This window comes from Astatotilapia calliptera, chromosome 11 (assembly GCF_900246225.1).
Source record: "Astatotilapia calliptera chromosome 11, fAstCal1.2, whole genome shotgun sequence".
Lineage (NCBI taxonomy): Eukaryota > Metazoa > Chordata > Actinopteri > Cichliformes > Cichlidae > Astatotilapia > Astatotilapia calliptera.
In genome coordinates this window covers 10102445-10124067 of record NC_039312.1, presented here as the reverse complement: position 1 = coordinate 10124067, position 21623 = coordinate 10102445, and the positions used below count along the sequence as shown (strand labels likewise).

The 21623-nt window shown below is 38.9% G+C and overlaps 1 protein-coding gene across 1 annotated transcript in view; it reads left to right on the top strand.

Annotated features, from left to right (window-relative positions):
• The window catches only part of dnah5 (dynein, axonemal, heavy chain 5), a 97949-nt gene that overhangs the window by 61900 nt on the left and 14426 nt on the right, over positions 1 to 21623 (top strand). Inside the window, 12 exon segments of the mRNA XM_026184650.1 lie at positions 114 to 269; positions 1753 to 1935; positions 3702 to 3806; positions 4053 to 4191; positions 4670 to 4784; positions 5105 to 5295; positions 6588 to 6709; positions 9992 to 10141; positions 11272 to 11517; positions 11673 to 11892; positions 12895 to 13100; positions 13334 to 13537. Coding sequence (XP_026040435.1) covers positions 114 to 269; positions 1753 to 1935; positions 3702 to 3806; positions 4053 to 4191; positions 4670 to 4784; positions 5105 to 5295; positions 6588 to 6709; positions 9992 to 10141; positions 11272 to 11517; positions 11673 to 11892; positions 12895 to 13100; positions 13334 to 13537 — 2037 coding nt within the window.

The window sequence follows — 21623 nt, the reverse complement described above, 5'->3', positions numbered from 1 at the left end:
CATTTATTTCATATCCTCAGGACAATATCAGGCTCTGTGGTGGTGGTCATCCAAACTGCACATTGAAATCAGACAATTACCATTTTAAAATGTGTTTTCTTGTCTGATCTCAGATCACCTCACTGAATCACAAGTACTTCAAGAACCACCTAGAGGACAGTTTGTCTCTTGGTCGACCCCTTTTGATTGAGGATGTGGGGGAGGAGTTGGACCCTGCGCTTGACAACATACTTGAGAAAAACTTCATCAAAACCGGCTCCACTTACAAGGTAACAACACAGAACGAAATAATCCTACTTAGATCCATGTGTTAGATTTTACTTTTAGTTAGAAGGGTATGAAATTGGCAGGCATGTTCAAAGACTAGTGGTCAGTATGATGAGACTTTGCCAGCTTCTCCTTGGCACGCCAGCTGTCACACCTGGACTGATAGAGCTTGATTAGCTCAGACAGAGAAAAACAAGCTCTCTCGCTGACACTGCACAGGTAGTGTCGACTAGAAGAGAGTTTTAAGTATGAGTATCATTGGCAGCCAGACCACATTTCCTAGATCATATTAATTCTTTTGAGACAGATTAAAATGTACTTGGTAAGTCTGGGAAAAGGGTTTACACTGTGCAGTGTACATTGTACTATTTCCTCCTTTATTTTGCTGTTTTTTTATAGAAGGTCGGCATCATTAGATCTTGTCAAAAAGGCACAGTTGGTTCTCTTGACTCTGCTTTGGGTGTTCAGACAGTTTTGAAAGCTACATTAACAAAAAATACAATAAAATATAAAATTTTAAGACATACTCAGGGAAACAAACATTCAATATGTCACCACTTAGAACAAGGGCAAGTGTCGATACTTTAACAGACTTCTGTTGCATAATGAAACTTCCTTTTCTTTTTTATTTCCATCATTTTTGTTGATGCCAAACAAGTTAAATTCACCACATAAATCGAACTCAATCAGTTGTTAAAGTAACATCAAATTAAATACAGTACACAAAGTGCATTTGGTATCCTGTATTAGCTCACATTCTAATGCAAAGGAGTTCAGGCTGTGGAGCATTGAGCCAGTGCAGATGGGATGTTGGTTGATTTGAATGAATATTATTTTTTGGGGGGCGAAATAAACAAACTGGAGCTACCTGATGCTGTTGCGTGAGTTGTGGGTGTTTGGGGGCATGTTAGTAAAAAAACAAAAATAAAAAAATCAAATGATTTTACAGGATGAAGGCTGAAATTGCAGCATACTTTTGCAGAGTGCTTCCTGTTCCTGAGATGCGAAATGCACCGATTTTGACTCTATTGCAGCTTCAGTTTTATGTAATGTTGAAGATAATTGTAGTTGGGAAAATTGCAGATCACAGTTTGAGTGGTTTTGGTTTCATTAGCCTAAATGACGACCCCAAATTAAGCTTTGGAAGTAGACTCTGGGTACAACAGGACATTCATATGTTTTTAATGGAAAAAATGGTTTGCGCTTTTGGAGAAAAAAACATTTATATTGTGCGCAAATGTCTTTTCTGTGTTGCTAATAAAGATTTGAACAATTCCAATTTCCTGAAAACACAAATGAGAACACTCTAAATTAATTCTGCACTTTTGGATGCTAAAAATATGAACTTTTAGCATCCAAATACACCCACATTAATTTCCAATGGAAAACCAGAACTCCAACCAGTAATTCCAACTCTGAGCTCTTTATTATGTTATTTGTAAGACTTAATATTCTAAACAATAACACACATACACCCTCTTGCAGGTGAAGCTTGGTGACAAAGAAGTGGATGTGATGAAGGGCTTCAGGTTGTATATGACCACCAAGCTGCCTAACCCGGCTTACACTCCTGAAATAAGTGCTCGCACCTCCATCATTGACTTCACTGTCACCATGAGAGGACTGGAGGACCAGCTGCTGGGCAGAGTCATCCTCACTGAAAAGCAGGTATACAAGTACTCAAAATGGTAGCCACTAAAGCCAGACGATACATAATTAAGGAACATATTTAAATTAGGTTAGCATAATGTACTATTAGACTGTACCCCTGCATTAATACTACTTATGTGCATCCTTGTAGAACCTGAAATAAATCTTGAACAACATTTAAATGCAGACTCTCTACATCTTTCCCAATCTCATTTTCTCTGTACTGTGACATCAGAACGCCATTTGAATACAAACAATTGCAACCGCCCTGCTTTGGTCAAACACAGTGTGAGTGGGGAATAAAAGTAACCCAGAAATAGTGCTCACGTGTATCGGTACCAAGCATACGCACAAAGACACAGACAAGTGACGTCAGTCTCACTGGGGAATAGATTAGTGAATTATAAATGCACCAAATGCAGGACTCATTGATTGTCACTCTGAAAAGGCTGGTCCTGTTACAGAAAAGCCATTTTCCTTCTGCTGATAGCTGGTCATGAAATGAAAGATTTATTCCAGATGGGAAGAGGCTTGTTACTGTATCTGTGTACTAAATTTGGATTTAATCAAATAAGAGCTAAAACTACTACCTCAGCTGTAAGCCCTGCTTCTTGTCTTTACAATTTGTGCAGTTTTCACAAACCCAACATCACTGTTGAATCGTTTCTTTTTACTTTCAGTCAAACTTCAATTCTACGCACAGCTTTCAGCTCCAGTATGACTTACATCTGTCTTTGTAAGCTATTGAAATCATTCATATGCAGTAATAGAAAGGGTATGAATACTAATTCTGTCCTCTCAGACCCACTGGTTTCAAACCAGCCTGCTGTCTTGACCATAATAATTCTCATAGTAAAAGTAAAATTATAGGAAATGTAAAAAAAAAAAGCATTTTCATAAATATTTGTGTATTCATATTATATTATATTATATTACATTATATGTAAAGAGCATTTATCATTGATAACAACCTGCTGTGATAGTGTCCAACACAGCAGTTCTTAGGAAAATATGCTTGTAATCTACAATCAAAATAGCAATCTAATTGATTTAAAACACACCTGCCACTTAGAAGTGGTGACTGTTTTTTTTATACCCGCTTAAAGGCAGTCAGTTTAATGGGATGTGGATAGTCGGCCTACTTATGAGCCACCATTAAATTTGACTTAGATAACAAGACAAATTTTGTTTTAGTTTAATCTCTCGCACTCTCAAAACAAAATATCACAATTATTGTCTCTCATACTCTAAAAGGGATTTAGCATGCTGGTCAAATTTATGCTCCCAGCAGGCAAGACTGTGGTGTAAATTTTGATAAGACCTGCTTTCCCCAGTGCAGAAATAACACTTTTGGACACTTAGAAGAGGTAAGCTGGAGTCATTTGCTGGGGCTTACTTAGGACTACGGAGAAAAGGGCGACAACATAGCTTTACAGGTCTTATCATCACCCTGAGGCTATCTCTCCTCTAGGGGCGTTTTTATTCTTCATAAGGATTCTGCTCATCTATTCATTTAGATAAGGTATTTATTAATTTTTTTTGCCAAAATCTCAGCTTCTTGACCTTCACGCGGCTGCAGATATTAGTAAGAATAATATAGACAGCTACCAGAGGCCACCATGATAGACAGGCACCGGAGAAGAGTCTAAAGCCACAGACAGAATCAACTCATCAGAGCAATGCAGAATCAAAGACCTTTGATTTTAATGACAGGCTTTCTCTAGCACCATCCTGCAGCTATATCTGCTCATGTGGTTGTGTTTTCTTTGCTTTTATGACACCAGGAATTGGAGAAGGAGAGGACAGACCTCTTGGAAGATGTGACATCTAACAAGAGAAAGATGAAGGAACTAGAAGACAGTCTTCTCTACCGACTGACGAGCACACAGGCAAGAAACCGCAATGTGTCAGAAATGTTCTTTTTAGAAATGGTTAACTACATTGCCACCAGTGAGAAAATGTTTTATTCATTTGCATGGGTGAGGTTGGGGCCAAGTTTTGTGCATTCTCGTTTTTTAATTAAAACTAGAAATAGTTTGCAGCCTTCTTTTTCTTTTTCTCTTTTGCTTTATAAGATATAAATTGTGAAAAATAATCGTTTTTAAAAAAAAAAAAATTGTTTGTGTGTTTTTTAGGGTTCCTTGGTTGATGATGAGAGTCTGATTCTTGTCCTTAGCAACACGAAGTGTACAGCTGAAGAAGTCACTCAGAAGTTACAGATTGCCGCAGAGACTGAGATCCAGATCAACGCAGCCAGAGAGGAGTACCGGCCAGGTAAGTGAAAATGAAAATGATTTAAAAACAAAGTTCCCTCTTTTTTTGTGTGTTTTTCTAAGTAAGCCTGCAAAGTGTCAGTCAGCCTTCAGTTACACAAATGTGAGACATATTGGTTTTAATTTAAAAAATACAGGCTACAGTTAGTGGGGATAGGTTAATTGGTTAATCCAAATTGCCCATAGGTGTGAATGTGCGAGTGAATGTGAGTGCGAATGGTTGTCTGTCTCTGTGTGTTGGCCCTGCGACAGACTGGCGACCTGTCCAGGGTGTACCCCGCCTTTCGCCCTATGACAGCTGGGATAGGCTCCAGCGCCCCCCGCGACCCTGAACAGGATAAGCGGACGCGAATGGATGGATGGATGGAGGCTACAGTTAACAGAACATTCTTTCAAAAACCTGTTTAAAAATGTCCTCATGAACGATATTACTTGTTTTGTTGGAGTTTGTGCTTTTGTGTTTCCCTGTGTGATTCCAGTGGCCACCAGGGGCAGCATCCTGTACTTCCTGATTACAGAGATGAGTATGGTGAATGTCATGTATCAGACGTCTCTTAGACAGTTCCTGGGACTTTTTGACCTTTCTCTGGCCAGGTGAGGATACGCTGATATTTACCATTTCCTGCTTAATGAATTGGTTTGCCCATAGTAATTTGTTGTGTGTTTATATGTATATTGGAAAGTCTTTGCAAACTTCAAATCAAGGAACTATTGTGCATTTAAACCACCATACCTTTCTAATGTAAAAACCTGCAAGTTATTACTTCATGAAGTTGTGCAATCATTACTAGTAGTTTATATTTGATTTTAGAGAAGTTCTCACTCTTACTACTGGCAAGTATAATTTTATGACATAGCAACAGAATCTTCAAGTTGCTATGTTATTTAGAAGACCTGTTTATTTCCCTGAAAAGGTCTTCTAAAAGCCCTATCACAAGTAAACGGATCGCCAACATCATAGAGTTCATGACCTTTGAAGTTTATAAGTACGCAGCACGGGGCCTGTATGAGGACCACAAGTTTCTTTTCACTTTGCTGATGACGCTGAAGATAGACATGCAGAGCAACAAGGTCAAACACGAGGAGTTCCTCACACTCATCAAAGGTAAGAGGCAGATGCAAACACTGAAGGTTTTGTTTGTACGGGTAAATTGTTGTTTTTGTGAGCACATGCAACCATGGGTTAGTTTGAATATTTGGAACGTTTCAGTGGGGTCATAACTCATGTTGATTACTGGCATTTAGATGTGCATAAGTATTCTTTATTTATTAGGTATTTAACTGCATATTACAAATATAAAGAATAGAATTTTCGTTACATGAAATAACATCAAACAATGCAACAATATTTCTATGATCTACTAAAATACGCCAAATGAAATCTATTCAGTAACGCAGGAAAACAAATAAAAGATAAAAATGCTAAGACCCAAAATTATGAGTTTCAACACATCTGCTCTGAGCTATGAAAAAACATGGCTTGTATTGACAAAGATTCTTAGTACTAAGAATTTAACAACATCCCACCGTTGCAACAAGTGAGTTTGGGAAATTTCTTCACTCCTAGATATTCCACCATCAGCTAAACTACAAAGTGTTAGACCATGTAAAGTTACAGGGCGGGATCACTGAATACTGAGACACATAGTGCATGAAGGCTGCCAGTGCTGTGCTGACTCACAAATTGTCCAGAACCAAAGATTCTACAGCTAACGAATAGATCATTTAGCTAACAACACTCTACTTCCTGTTTGATCGATCACATGGTTGTAAACATGATTATGATATTTCTTACGGCTTGTTAGAATGAACAGACAGATTTTCTGAAACATATTCATCTGGACAAAAACTGTTTTTCCCTACTTTTTCTTAAGATTTATTTTAAAACACCATTTTGAAATAAAAATGAAAATACAAGGGTTTCTGTAAAGCTATCATTCACATCAAAACAGCCTGAAGGTTTGTTAAAATTGCCATCTGTTTCTGCTGTTTGTTATTCTTTTCTTTAACCATATTTATTGTTTATTTCAAGGAGTAGACAGGTTTTAAACCTCATGACAGAAACTATGCAGAATTTGAACATATTGACACTGTAGCAGTTCACTGAATATGATATGGAGTGCTCCTCACTGTGGGGATAAAACCCAGCAATGGCAACTGGCAGAACCAGAACAGCCACAGTCTGGTGCACGCATGCAGCTTCACCATCTGTCAGCTCCGGCCTGATAAACAACAAATTACAATTCTGATGACTTTTTCTGTGTTTTTGAAGATTGGGTTTACATTTTTACATTTGTTATGTATTTTGGGAGTTTAAAATTGAATTTTTTGCATTGGATCCTCCAGTTATACTTGCAGGTGTCTATATCTGTAATTGTTCATGTTCATATTATTCAGGAGGTGCATCCTTGGATCTGAAGGCTTGCCCCCAGAAACCAGCTAAATGGATCCTTGACATGACCTGGCTAAATCTTGTAGAGCTCAGCAAACTTTGGCAGTTCGCTGATATACTGGATCAGGTACAACATACACTTGATCAATTTAGACATGCCTTGACAGCTGTATGATAGTGTCCTTTAGCCTACAGAAAGTCTACCCACTTGGACTTTTATCTTTTAAGTCTTCAGATAGCAGTTCTAATCTATCACATACACACCTGCACACTCACACACTCACATACACAGCAGTTGTCTCAAGGTGCTTATTAAATACTTTTCACAGCTCTTCTTTGCTCTAGTAAGCATGTCAATATCAGTCTCATCATGGCTCACTTCATTTCCCTCTTGTACATAGACACACACTCATCATGATGGACTGTCACTCACACTTAAATACACACACCCTTGTGGATGAATGACAGCACTGTGGTCCCCGTGGAGTCAAAACTCAGTGCTCTGTGAAATGAGCTTAGTTGGAGAAACTTCCAGTCAAATACTTTTGGCTGAGCATGTGTGTGCGTGTGCGTGTGTGTGTGTGTGTGTGTGTGTGTGTGTGTGTGTGTGTTAAGTAGCAGCAGGTAGCTTTTTGACTGCAGTAAGTAGTTGTTAAAGGGCATACTCTTTTTCAAGATTACACACATGCCTAAATATGAGCAATATTTTAAAGGTACATTTTTATTGAGATTTAGAAGCAGGGCTTGCTTTATCCCTTTGAAGTGACTTGATTTCTTAAAGAAACTAGTTGTTCAGATGTTGTTAATACAGCTTTATTAGGAAACCTGCCTAATTTTTTCTAATTTTGTTCGATTACACACAGTTATCCATGGCATTGCTGTTGTTACTAAAGATAAAAACATGCGTGTTTAAGGTGATTTATGATTCTGACTTGACCACCATATGTGTCGGTGCCTGAAGTTTTTGCAATGGTGATAGTTTATAATTTGGGCCTAAATAAGCAGTTTTCCAAGAACAACATCCACCCACAGGTGGGGAACGTTTTTGCTAGATGTTATTGGATTAGCCCTGGACTGAAGCTGGACTGGTTGAGGTCCCCCTGGATGTTGTAGCTGTGTAGCAAATTAAAGTGAAACGCTCTGGATTAGAGAGGTGGTGAAAAAAAAAAAGACAAGGAGGAGGTGGTGGACTTTCTAACTGTTCTGCTTTTAGCAAAGTGACATTGAAGTTGGCTTTGTGTATTTCTTCATAAGATACACACCAATGGTATAAGCGAATGGGCTAGTTTTCTTGCAGTATTATTGTGACGACAGGTCTGACTTTCGATGTTATTCAGAAGTTTAAGTTATTCAACAGAAGTTTTGAGGTTTAGTCAAGCATTTAGTGATGATGTTTGAAAATGTTCAGTTATCTTCTTCTACGTCTTGACTTTGTACACACTTTCTTTTCATCGCTGTAGCCAGGGTGATACTACAATTTTAATTATAATTTATTTGTCACTATTAACAGGATACATAACACAGGCTTTTAAGGTTTCTGTCATTAAATTACTTCTTAAATTCCTTGCTTGATCTAAGTGTCTCATCTAATTATAGACCATATTGCAACCATCTTATTTCAAAAAATTATCCACTTCCTCTGTTTTAAGATAAATAAAACGTTCCTTTTTTATAAAGCCTATAGTTAGCAATAAAAATAAACCTTAATTAAAATCAAATTGAATTGGATTAAACTGAATTTTTGCTTCCTTGTATGTTTTTGTTCCAAGAAAAAAAATGGAAAACTGCCTATTTCACCTGTTATGTAAAAGTGAGCCTTTAGAAGAGTAACACTTGCCCTCAGTCTCAAATTATCGAATCTCCGATAAATTTGGAGCAAAAACAGTCTTTACTTGTTAATGTGTTAAGTGAATTTCAGTCTGGCATTAGAACGGGGCACAGTACAATTACTACTGCTTCAGAAATGATCTTGTGGATTGAACTGTAGACAGTAATTTGGGCTGCCAAAAAGGGCATCTAAGAACTAAGTCATGTTTTGCTTGGGGATCAAATACTTATTTCTCACAATGATAGGTGAATCAATTTGTAACTTTTATGTAATGTGTTTCTTCTGGATTTTTGGTTGATGTTCTGTCTTTCTAAATTGAAATGAAACAACCATTAAAAATAGAGACTGTTTTTCATTTCATTGGAAGTGAAACTTACAAATTGGCAACTTACAAATTCAGCAGGGGATCAAATAATTGGTCCCTCCACTATGTATGTGTTACCTTATGACTGACTGCTAAACTGTCTTGGGTATATCCTCAATTTTTTTTTTCTAAATTTGATCCTAAAGTATGTGAGAGTTTAAAGCTATATTGATGAGCTGTATCCACTGTTATACAGTTAAAAGGTTATTGCCGTGCCATTGCCATGCCACTTCTGCTGGTCTAGTTTCCTTTGTGCTTCGTTGTGATAAACATAACAATATTAGCACAATCTGTTGGCATATTTTGTGCTATCACACATGCAGATCGCATCTTGGAAGCACATGGTGTTTACAGCAGTGTCAATTCATGGCCTCCTGTTATTGCATAATCATCTAGTTAGGTCACGCATTACATGTTGTGTCTGTCTGTGCTCGTTATAAAATGAAGTGCCATAAATAAGACTTCTTCCATGCATGAGACCTCAGCTATATTGTCATGAATTGCTGTGTGAAGCAGGCAGGATAGGACAGAAATGCAGACTCACACTCAGAACAGCTTTATTGCTGGACGCCAGGAATACAAAACTTATTAAACTGGGAATACACATGAACTACACAGGCAGGCAGAGCACACAGCGGGGAAATGAGGGAGATCACGACACAGGACAGAGGGAGACGCAGACATAAATACACACCAGGGCAAACGAGGGAACAAACTACTGGAGGGGACCCAGCCGAACGTGATCTAACTAACGAGACACGGGGACACAAAACTGAACATGATGCACACCAGACAGAAGACTATCAAAGTAAACCAGGAATCACTAAGACAGAGACCAAGTCACACAACTTGACACGGGAGCTGGGAGGAAAGAAAATTCAGGGAGATGAGACGGACCAGGGAGATAACGGGAGGAGACAACGAGGGGGACACGGAAACAGTTAAGGGAGACGAGACACAGAGAGAGAGCGAGGGAGTGCACATAGTCAAACAGGGTACATTTCATCCTTCTTTTGTCTTTTTTTGTTGTTACTTATTAGCTTTCTTTTGTTGGCCACTTTGAAGATCACTTTGTGTCTAAATATGTTTGAAGTGTTCACAGTATTCTTTTATCTTTTCTGCAGATTTTGATGTGCTGTAATGCAGTTAAAGTTTTGCCCTGTTTTATATTTGTTTCCCACGTCAGAGCTTTTTGTCACAGATAAGTCTTCTTACAGATAAGTCGTAACGAGAAACAGTGGAAGGCTTGGTTTGACAAGGAGGCCCCAGAGGAGGAAGTAGTCCCAAACTCCTATGACCAGTCTCTTGACTGTTTTAGACGGCTGCTCCTCATACGCTGCTGGTGTCCTGACAGGACCATCGCACAGGTAAGGAGAGACATGTTTATGCATGGCTATAAAGGACAGATACAATGATTAAATTCAGTTTTCTTTATATAATGCCAATTCAAAACAAAAAGTTCCTTGGAACATTAATATTGTAATAACTGTTATAAGTTCCCCTGTGAACAAGCCTTTGGTGACGGTGCTCCAGAATTAATGATCGGGTCCTTGGCAGAAGCTGGTTTAGGTTCAGAAAGGGAGGCCATCTACTGCGACTGGTGAGGGGTAAAGAGGAGAGAGAAAAGGAGAACATAGAGAGACCAAGGACAAAACATAAACTACAGGAGTGAGAAGGGAAATATTAACAGTATGAATATCGCAGTGTAAACTTTAAAAGCATCAGAAGAGTCTAACCAGCCTATAGCAGCATAGGATGGCTAAGGGTCACCCAATCCATTTTCTTTAATTAGAAAGCCAAACATTGGTTGTCTGGTCTGTTTTTTGGTCATGCTTTTGCCTACTTTATAATATACAACACAACAAGTAGAACAGGCAATGTAAATCTACTTTTCTCATTTCTATCATAGTGCATTTTCAATAGTATACTGTAGACTGCAATTAAAATTAATAATTACCACTAAAGAAAGAGAAAAGGCTTAAAGTTGCTAATCTGAGAGTTAATGGCTTAAAGCTTGGGAAGCGATACCTCCTGACTTAAAAATACAGCTACATAAATGAGACACGGACCACAAAACAAGAATGTATAATCTCTTAATCTTCACTGAAAGCTGCTTGGTCAAAGCTCTTCTTGAGATAAGAAGCAGCTTGTGTAACTTGTTGTTATACAGCTTTCACCCTCCAGCCTGCTGTGCCTGAATATTTACAGTGGCTAAAAGATATTCAGTTTTACTGATGGATAACTTTCTGGCCCACTGAAGACAAGCCTGGAGTCCAATTTATTTAGTTAAACTCACAGTCCAGTCCACAGTTGCCCTAGCCTTAAGGGTAAAAAGAGTTAGCCAGTAAAGAAAATGCTTTGAAGAATTATCTCAGTTCTCAGCTTTCTAGAAAGTAAATTTATTCCAATATATACTATTGGACTACTTTGCTCAACTCTTTGCATTACAAAGCATTTAAAAAATTACATCTGCTTTGCATCATATTCTTTCCTTTAGGCCCGTAAATACATAATGGACACAGTAGGGGAGAAATACACTGAAGGGGTGATTCTTGATTTAGAGAAGATGTGGGAGGAGTCGGACCCACGAACACCTCTCATCTGCTTCCTTTCAATGGGCTCAGATCCAACTGACTCCATTATAGCACTCGGGAAGAAGCTGAAAATCGAGACCCGTTATGTATCCATGGGTCAAGGACAAGAGGTCCACGCACGCAAGCTTCTGCAGCAAACTATGGCTAATGTGAGTGGTGAGATATTACTGCTGTTTTAGCAATACAGATGTTCTGTCTCTAAAAATGTGGTTTGGAATTTATAGAAATTATTTAGGGTTTTCTTGAACTCCTCATTTATAGTCTTCGTCATGGATGATAGGCATACTACTGTGTTTGTCCCCAGGGTGGCTGGGCCTTACTCCAGAATTGCCACCTGGGTTTGGACTTCATGGATGAGCTCATGGACACTGTGACAGAGACAGACTTTGTCAACAACAGCTTCCGCCTTTGGATGACCACTGAGGTCCACAGACACTTTCCCATCACACTTCTCCAGATGTCCATCAAGTTCACCAATGAACCACCACAGGGCCTCAAGGCAGGGCTTAAGAGGACATATGGCGGTAGGTTTGGCTCACTTAAGCTCACATTAAAGAAGTCCAGAAATACTAGCCAGTTTAATAGATCCAATTTATCTATGTGATAAAGAAAGAGGACCTAAGAGAATGAAATATATTCCAATATTGATGTGTACATTTGGAGATGCAGATATACAAAACACCTCTACTTCGTGATATCCATGATAGGAATAAGTAAGTGAATAAAAAGATGGAAATGTGGGAGAAACACCTGTTTGATGCTATATTTATTGTATTCCGGATTTTGTTTTTTACCCATGTTACCCAAGGTTAGTAAAATTTTAAACAAGTCTGAGTTATCTAGTCTGTGTTTTGGTCCAAAACAAGGGTGAAGAAAGAAAAGAATCTTTAAAATGTAGAAACCAGCTGTCTTTTCCTGGCTCAGATGACATGGTTCCTGGAGGGGAATTGAGATCGTATCTACAGCTTGAATTTTTTTTTTTTTTTTTTATAGAAAACAAGCAGAAAAAAAAAACAAAGCAACATACTAAACACAACACCATCGCATTAATCTAGCTAAGTGTAAACAGCAGTAAATACTAAATATTCAATGTTGTTGTGCAGCACGCAGGACAGATGTGCGTCGAAGTAGCAGCCAAGAAAGGTGTAATTTGGGTCTACGAGCAGTGAACACCCGTGTGCATACCTGTGTGGATCCGCGCGCTTGCATTCCAAAGGTTTCTCCATGTAATGATCTGCTAGGGAATTCTGATTTCGATTAGTAATTGCAGTTTGGTATTATATCAGAAAGAAGGTATTATTTTGACTGACATATTCAGTTCACTATCTTTTCTCCCACATTTACGCAACAAATCCTAACTGTTCGCTAAAAAGGAAATCTGTGTGTGCATGTTTGTGCAATGCTTGGTTTTAGAAGTAACTGACTTTATTCAGTTATGGATTATTTCAATACATTTCTGTAGATGTTACACTTAGCCTCCTTTTGGGCATGCAGTACATCTTTTTGACCTGCATGTCCCTGACCAGGTATAAACCAGGACCTTTTGGATGTCAGTAACATGGCGCAGTGGAGGCCGATGCTGTATGCAGTAGCCTTTCTTCACAGCACAGTTCAGGAGAGAAGGAAATATGGCCCCCTGGGATGGAATATTCCCTATGAGTTCAACCAGGCTGATTTTAATGCCACTGTCCAGTTTGTTCAAAACCATCTTGATGACATGGATATTAAGAAGGTAGGTAGAGTAATGCTTATTATTCTGTGTGATTAGGACTCTTGACCATAAAAAAATGTTAAAAGGGTTGAGATTTAAAGAAAGGATATTGTAAATACTTATCAACAACAGCCATCTGCTGGGAGTTTTAGAGCTTTCTGACTGTGTATGTATTCAGTCTGCTCACAAATTATATTGCACATTCATGAACAATTTTTTTGTCATCCTTTATCACTGTTTTATCATCTCCTTAGGGTGTGTCCTGGAACACAGTTCGATACATGATTGGAGAGATTCAATACGGTGGTCGTGTGACCGACGACTATGACAAGCGCCTCCTCAACACCTTTGCCAAGGTGTGGTTCAGTGAGGAAATGTTTGGACCTGCATTTAGCTTCTACAAGGGCTACAGCATCCCAAAGTGCTCCAGTGTTGACCAGTATCTAACATACATTCAGGTCAGTCTCTAAAAATAAGACATTTCTTAGTGCAACGTGTCTGCCAGAACTCCCACTGTGTCAGTGACTGAAAATTCATCTGTTTCCAGACTATTTCTCTTTTTTTCTCACTCAAAGTTAAGTTCTGTGATATACAGTGTTGGGTAAGTTACTTTAAATGAGTAACTTAGTTACATTACGAGTTACTTCTATCAAAAGTAACTCAGTTACTTCAAGTTACTCGTTACTTTCAGAGTAACTAGTTACTAGGGAAAGTAACTTTGGTTTTACTCAGAATTCTCTTGTTAATGTGTTGCTTCCGTAACTGGATACCCAGCAAGATTCTTCTTCTAGCTTGCTTACTTACCACAAGTGCACTGTGCCACCTACCAATAGAAAGGAAAAAATAATGTGCACATTTCCACGAGAGAAATCCCACGCCTGATTCTATCCTAGCCTGCTTTTTACATCCAACACAAAAACTGCAGTCGTGGTGCTTTCGATTGTACTCAGAACTCGGAAATTCTGCCTTCTGAATAGGAAGATGTAGGTAACACCAGACTGCAGATGAGCTGCATACAGGGCTGGACTGGGACAAAAAAATCGTCCTGGGCATTTTGACTAGAGACCGGCCCACCATTATAGGAAAAATCATAAAGCCTTTGAATGAAAATAAATACTGTTGTGACAGTGATGTACACTGTTCTGATGGTATATATGCATCAATCTATCAATTGTTTGTTGTAAGACTCAGATAATTATTTTTTTAAAAGTGAGACATTTTAAATGAGAATAAGAAAGTATTTCCTTGTGCCCCCCTTTCCCTTTTAATTCCCTACATGGACCCCTGGCAACACTTTGCTAGACCCGCCCCAGCACAGTTACCAGCTGTCAGCTGCTTAGAAAAGGATCCTGGTGTTATTTATCTCTCAGAAACAGTTCATAACTTCCCTTCAACTCATTCATGTTAACTAAAAGGTAAACCTGTTTCTCCATCACAGCTCTGATGATTCAGTAAGGACATCTCCTGGTTTCATCTTCATGTTTCCCACTCACCACATATCCAAACCGACATCATGACCAGCAGCTTTACAGCTGTGGCTCCAGCAAACATCAGCTGATACTAGAAATTAATATTAAATAAATTCTAACAACAGCTGATCAAGCTTAAAAGTGCTGCTGTTGTTTACCGCGACATCCGTTGGTTTCCTCTTTCTGCCGCAAAGTGGGCGATAAATAAACAAGAGAGAAAAGCCGATCAGCTGATCATTGATCAGTTTCATGATTGAAGTAGAAACAGGAGAGGGAGGGTGAGAGGATGAGAGAAGAAGAGGCAGCTGTGCAGCGTAAACACAGAATAACTCCAGCTTTGTGCCTTTTTCATTGTAGCTGAAGTCCGGGACAAACTGTTCCTTTTCACCTCAATAAGAAACGTGTAATATTTTCTCTGAATACCAGACGATTCTGTTTTTTACGGGACGGTTGGCAACTCTAATAATTAACCTTATGAACAAAATAAAGTTCAACATCAGTAACATAGCACCCACCCAGCTGTATAGAAACTCCGTCATGTTAGCTAGCACGCAGTACAAAAAAGTCAGCATAACGAAAATAAACTCCACCTAAACTTGGTTCATATCTGACCCAGATGGACTGCAGGTTATAACTTCTTACCTGAAGTTCAGTTCACCTGACACTGGGACCGGCGGCCGCTTCGGGTCTCTCCTCTTGCCTCCCTTTCTCTCATCCACCTGCTGGCTTCCACCACTTGCTAATGTTATTGAATCTGTGGAAGCTCCGCGATAGCCACCACACGAAGTAACGAATAACGAGCCTATCTAAATCCCAGTAACGAGTAACGCGTTCCTGGTTTTGGCATAATAACTAGTTACCGTGCTCGTTACCACAATAATAACGTAGTTACTGTAACGCGTTACTTAATAACGCGTTAGTCCCAACACTGGTGATATATTTATTGTTTAGCGGGGTGTCATTTATTTATTTATTTATTTGTTGTTGCTTTCTTGTGATGTGCTCTTGTTACATCCAAAATGCACTCTATGTGAGATTTCACAGATTATATATATGAGTTATTAGTGTGCTTAACTTGTAGGTGTGTGTGTGTCTAGGGGCAGTTCCTGAGCTTGTTTCATTAAAGGTAGTTTCATTATGATGGATGCTTATGGCTGTCAGGCTCAGCAGGCCCATTGTATTTGTGCTGCTTCTTAAACTGAGAATGACAACACAGCCTTAGAAAACTCATGCACAAACCTATACATATGCATTCAACGGCATGCACATATAGCACATTAAATCTGTAAATGTTGGGCAATTTCAATTTTTTTTTACATATTTTACTTCTGTATGCTGCCAAGACTTGATGTTAAATGAAAGTTTCCAATCGTAGCTTTTATTAAAGATGTTAAACAGAAGTCTTGCATCATCTGTTCATGAATTGAAGCCCTTTTAGTACCCAGTTATGAATTGGACAAAGTTGCATAAGGATTGTTTTTAGTATTTGGATGAAAATTATTTACATGAAGTCCAGAACCCATAGTCATCATCAAATGCCTTGCTGAAGAATTAAAAGAACACAGCAAGGGATGCAGGCCATTCTGTCTAGTATAAGCTATCTCTGTTTTTCTGTCACCATCCATTTTTCTTTCCGTATTAGCCACCATCCTGATGTTTTACCCTGTCTGAAAACAGAATCCATCACGACTGAAGAAAGTATGATACATCAATAACCACTTGCTGAAGTTGCTGAACAAGCAAAAAACAAACTTGCAGAAATGTGGTTATCTACTGGTACTGTCACACATTTTGAAGTGTTCTAGTTCAGCAGATAAAAGAATTGAGGTGAAACCTGTGAAATTGAAAAATTCTCTGTTTAGAAGGGCAAATGTATATCTGCTAAATCATGCTGTAAACTGGGTTAAGAACTGTCCCAAATATAAAACAAAGCAAGACAAAACATTTGTCATCAGCTGGTTTTGTCTAACTGATCATATTTAAGTATTATACAGTACTTAAAAACAACACAACGCTGTCACGCTGATGGTAAAAACACAGGCCTTTACCACAGTGCCGCTGTGCCACTTTATTTTTTAACAAAACACTACGTTTTATGTATAAAGAACTGCCTATTCTACTACTTATTGAAGAAAAAGAATCCACAAAAGATTATTTTTACTTTCTTTTATTTGTTCCAGATAAATTATAAATTATTTTTTAAAAAGCAATGAAATGCATCAGATGTCTCCCATGCTTTCTTTTCTGCTGTAATTTTTTTTTTTTTTGAACATAAATTGGTCTATTGAAAATAAAATGTAGTAAGAACCACTACATTTTTTCAATAGGCCAATTTATGTTTAAGAAAACCCCAACAATCAAATGATCTCATCTGAGCAAGCACTGGGCGACGGTGGGAAGGAAAAACTCCTTTGTCTTAAAAAGAAGAAACCTTCGACAGAACCAGGCTCAGATGGTGCGGCTTCTGTCAAGACCGGTTGGGGGTTAGGTAGTTAAAAAACTACTCTAACGGTACAGCACTACAGCTTTTTGGTGGAAATGGGTGGAAGGATGGGTGTTACACCTCGTTTCATTGGAGGTCTTACAGGTGGTCGGGGTGTAGATTCAGCTTTTTTACAAATAGGTGGCAGAGGGACAGGACTAGGTCGTGGAATTATAACTAGTTGGGTGGGAATAGGTTGTCTGTGAAGGTTCTCAGTCATGGGAATAGGTTGCTTTCCACTTCTGGATATAGGTGGAACACACATCCTACGAAAAGGTGGTAGGTTGTCGGTCGAGAAAGTTTCCTTTTTCGTTGGTTGTGTGACTTGAGGAGCGGGTGTCAACTTTGTCTTTTTCGGTCTAATGGGTGGCAGTGGAGTCCGCTGTAACTGTTGTTCGTCAGATGCATCTTCCCTGCCTACGTAAATGTATTTATGTTCCTCAAAAAGGGCAATGTCTTTTTCAACTTGACTCATTGCCTCTTCGAGAAACATTTTGTAATTGTATTTTTTGTGCTGTGAAGGGGAGATAGTAAAAGGGAGGGATTGATATTCAAAGTTTAGCTCATTAAACCTCCTCTTTAGGCCCTGGAGAATGTTTTGTTTCTCCTGTTCGGCCAGTGGTTTAACTGTTTCCTGTTGTTTTGTTAACCAGGCATCATTGTCCTGCTTAGCCTTTTCTTTCTCTGCCTTTCTTCTACGCAGGTAGCCTGGAACGATTCTGTAATCGTTTTTCTGTAAATAAAAGGGGACAAGTCCAGATTTCTCAAGGAGCTGCTTGTCCCCTTTGCGTGTATCCACACAAGCAGGTTGAGCCATGACTTTCTTCATGCCTGTGTGTTCTGGTTTTTTCCTGAATGTGTGTTCAGGTTTTTCGCCTTCTGGCCTCTGTGGGCACATTTCGCGATGAGATGGGGCCTTAACTGTTCTTGGCACCATGGTCCTGTGTTCATTTTTATATTTATTTTCTAATACAATTGCTTCCCTGTATTTAGAAATATACATTTTAGGTTTGGGTGGAGGAAGAGTACTCTACTTTGGGAGAAGGTTATAAGCGCTTTCATCTGAAAACACAATTCAATCGCTAGCTTAAATTCACCTGCAAGGGAATTCTACAACTGTGTGTCGAGGCACCCCTATTTATAGATTTTTATGGCCTGGCATGTGACATCATGGTGGCCTGGCCTGGCATGTGACATCATGGTAGCCTGTCTTTGTTCTGTCATTTAAGCCCCACCCCCCTGGTTACTGTTGCTATTGTAACTATTATATTATGAATGCTGGTAGCTAGCATTCCACACACACACATACACTTTTTGCCAAGGTTCCAGCTGCAGTCACCAAGACATGTAAATGTATTTAGTAACCCTCTGGGGTCCAGAGTATAATTGGCCGTTTTTGACTACTTTAGATTTTACCTCTATATTTCACCTTTAAAAAAATCTTCTTCTTTTTTTTTTTGGCACAACCTCAAATATCTGAAATTTGAGTTAATTTTTCATTTATACTATATTTGCACAATAGATCTAAATTCAGACAAAAAAAATTCAAAATCCGAGTAGAAAATACTTGTCATTTTTACTGTAAAAGCCACAAACATGTTTAAGGAATTGTTTTCATAACTTGAAATGCGAATAGAAGTTGTACATTTGTAAAAATTATGCACAAGTTTTGCAAACAACTTTATGTTCAGTATAATATATGCAGGTTTTCTTCCTGAATACTATCGTTGTTTATATTTACTGCGGGAAGAAACGGTTTTTATAAGGAAAAACACTAGAAAGCACTCAGTCCCCCTCCCAACTCCCCCAGCCTTTCCTATTGGTGAAAAAATATACCATGTGGACCAATCAAAAAATGATAGGGCAACATAGCATTTAGTTGTTTACGAAGGCGGGCAGGTGTATACATATAGTTTGAGTCTGACGGCTCTTTGTTTGCTTCTCATCTGTAAACTCTGCATACTCTCTCATGTGATTCAGTTTGTTTTGAAAAGTCTCAACAGGATCTTGAGCTTTATTGTGAAAGGTTTACGTGGAAAACAAACAAGCGTACAGCGGAACCACGCGATGGTTTTACCGTCATTGTTGCTAACGAAAACACGTAAAAACAGGCACTTGCCCGCCCATAGTGTGGTTATATTAAATATAAGAGAAAGAGAGAACTTTAAGAAATTAATATAGCCACTAAGGTGACCGTGAAAACGATGAAAAATACTGCTGTAAACAGTTTATTTTACGACATCGCGAAACAAACGATAGCGTAATAGGAAACGATAGACATTTTTATATCGTCATTTGATATATATCGTTATATCGAACAGCCCTAACATACACTCTTATATTTGTACATATATTTATTCTTATAATTCTCAGATTTACCCATTCGTATATTTTGCTCGTTCTTATGTTATTGTATTTTGCACACCTCTGTTGCACACACATAAGAATTTCGCTCACATGTGCTGTACCAGTGTACCTGCACATGTTATGTGATACGGGAAATCTCCAATTTTTTTTAATTTTGTTTTTTTTGAGATTAAATAATATACCATTGTAAAGACGACACAAGAGTTCCAGAGGCTCTTCTGGGAGCCAGAGTCGACCAGAAAAGGTTTCCCCGAGCTTGAGTCCTCTATGAAGAGCAGCCTTTCCTTATCGGCAGCGGTCACAGCCGCTACAGAGCGCTGGCAGGCTTGTTTCCCTGGGCCTTAAAACTGCAAAGGCGGCACGGTGCTGTCACGCTGATGGTAAAAACACAGGCCTTTAACACAGTGCCGCTGTGCCACTTTATTTTTTAACAAAACACTACGCTTTATGTATAAAGAACTGCCTATTCTACTACTTATTGAAGAAAAAGAATCCACAAAAGATTATTTTTACTTTCTTTTATTTGTTCCAGATAAATTATAAATTATTTTTTAAAAAGCAATGAAATGCATCAGATGTCTCCCATGCTTTCTTTTCTGCTGTAATTTTTTTTTTTTGAACATAAATTGGTCTATTGAAAATAAAATGTAGTAAGAACCACTACATTTTTTCAATAGGCCAATTTATGTTTAAGAAAACCCCAACAATCAAATGATCTCATCTGAGCAAGCACTGGGCGACGGTGGGAAGGAAAAACTCCTTTGTCTTAAAAAGAAGAAACCTTCGACAGAACCAGGCTCAGATGGTGCGGCTTCTGTCAAGACCGGTTGGGGGTTAGGTAGTTAAAAAACTACTCTAACGGTACAGCACTACAGCTTTTTGGTGGAAATGGGTGGAAGGATGGGTGTTACACCTCGTTTCATTGGAGGTCTTACAGGTGGTCGGGGTGTAGATTCAGCTTTTTTACAAATAGGTGGCAGAGGGACAGGACTAGGTCGTGGAATTATAACTAGTTGGGTGGGAATAGGTTGTCTGTGAAGGTTCTCAGTCATGGGAATAGGTTGCTTTCCACTTCTGGATATAGGTGGAACACACATCCTACGAAAAGGTGGTAGGTTGTCGGTCGAGAAAGTTTCCTTTTTCGTTGGTTGTGTGACTTGAGGAGCGGGTGTCAACTTTGTCTTTTTCGGTCTAATGGGTGGCAGTGGAGTCCGCTGTAACTGTTGTTCGTCAGATGCATCTTCCCTGCCTACGTAAATGTATTTATGTTCCTCAAAAAGGGCAATGTCTTTTTCAACTTGACTCATTGCCTCTTCGAGAAACATTTTGTAATTGTATTTTTTGTGCTGTGAAGGGGAGATAGTAAAAGGGAGGGATTGATATTCAAAGTTTAGCTCATTAAACCTCCTCTTTAGGCCCTGGAGAATGTTTTGTTTCTCCTGTTCGGCCAGTGGTTTAACTGTTTCCTGTTGTTTTGTTAACCAGGCATCATTGTCCTGCTTAGCCTTTTCTTTCTCTGCCTTTCTTCTACGCAGGTAGCCTGGAACGATTCTGTAATCGTTTTTCTGTAAATAAAAGGGGACAAGTCCAGATTTCTCAAGGAGCTGCTTGTCCCCTTTGCGTGTATCCACACAAGCAGGTTGAGCCATGACTTTCTTCATGCCTGTGTGTTCTGGTTTTTTCCTGAATGTGTGTTCAGGTTTTTCGCCTTCTGGCCTCTGTGGGCACATTTCGCGATGAGATGGGGCCTTAACTGTTCTTGGCACCATGGTCCTGTGTTCATTTTTATATTTATTTTCTAATACAATTGCTTCCCTGTATTTAGAAATATACATTTTAGGTTTGGGTGGAGGAAGAGTACTCTACTTTGGGAGAAGGTTATAAGCGCTTTCATCTGAAAACACAATTCAATCGCTAGCTTAAATTCACCTGCAAGGGAATTCTACAACTGTGTGTCGAGGCACCCCTATTTATAGATTTTTATGGCCTGGCATGTGACATCATGGTGGCCTGGCATGTGACATCATAGTAGCCTGTCTTTGTTCTGTCATTTAAGCCCCACCCCCCTGGTTACTGTTGCTATTGTAACTATTATATTATGAATGCTGGTAGCTAGCATTCCACACACACACATACACTTTTTGCCAAGGTTCCAGCTGCAGTCACCAAGACATGTAAATGTATTTAGTAACCCTCTGGGGTCCAGAGTATAATTGGCCGTTTTTG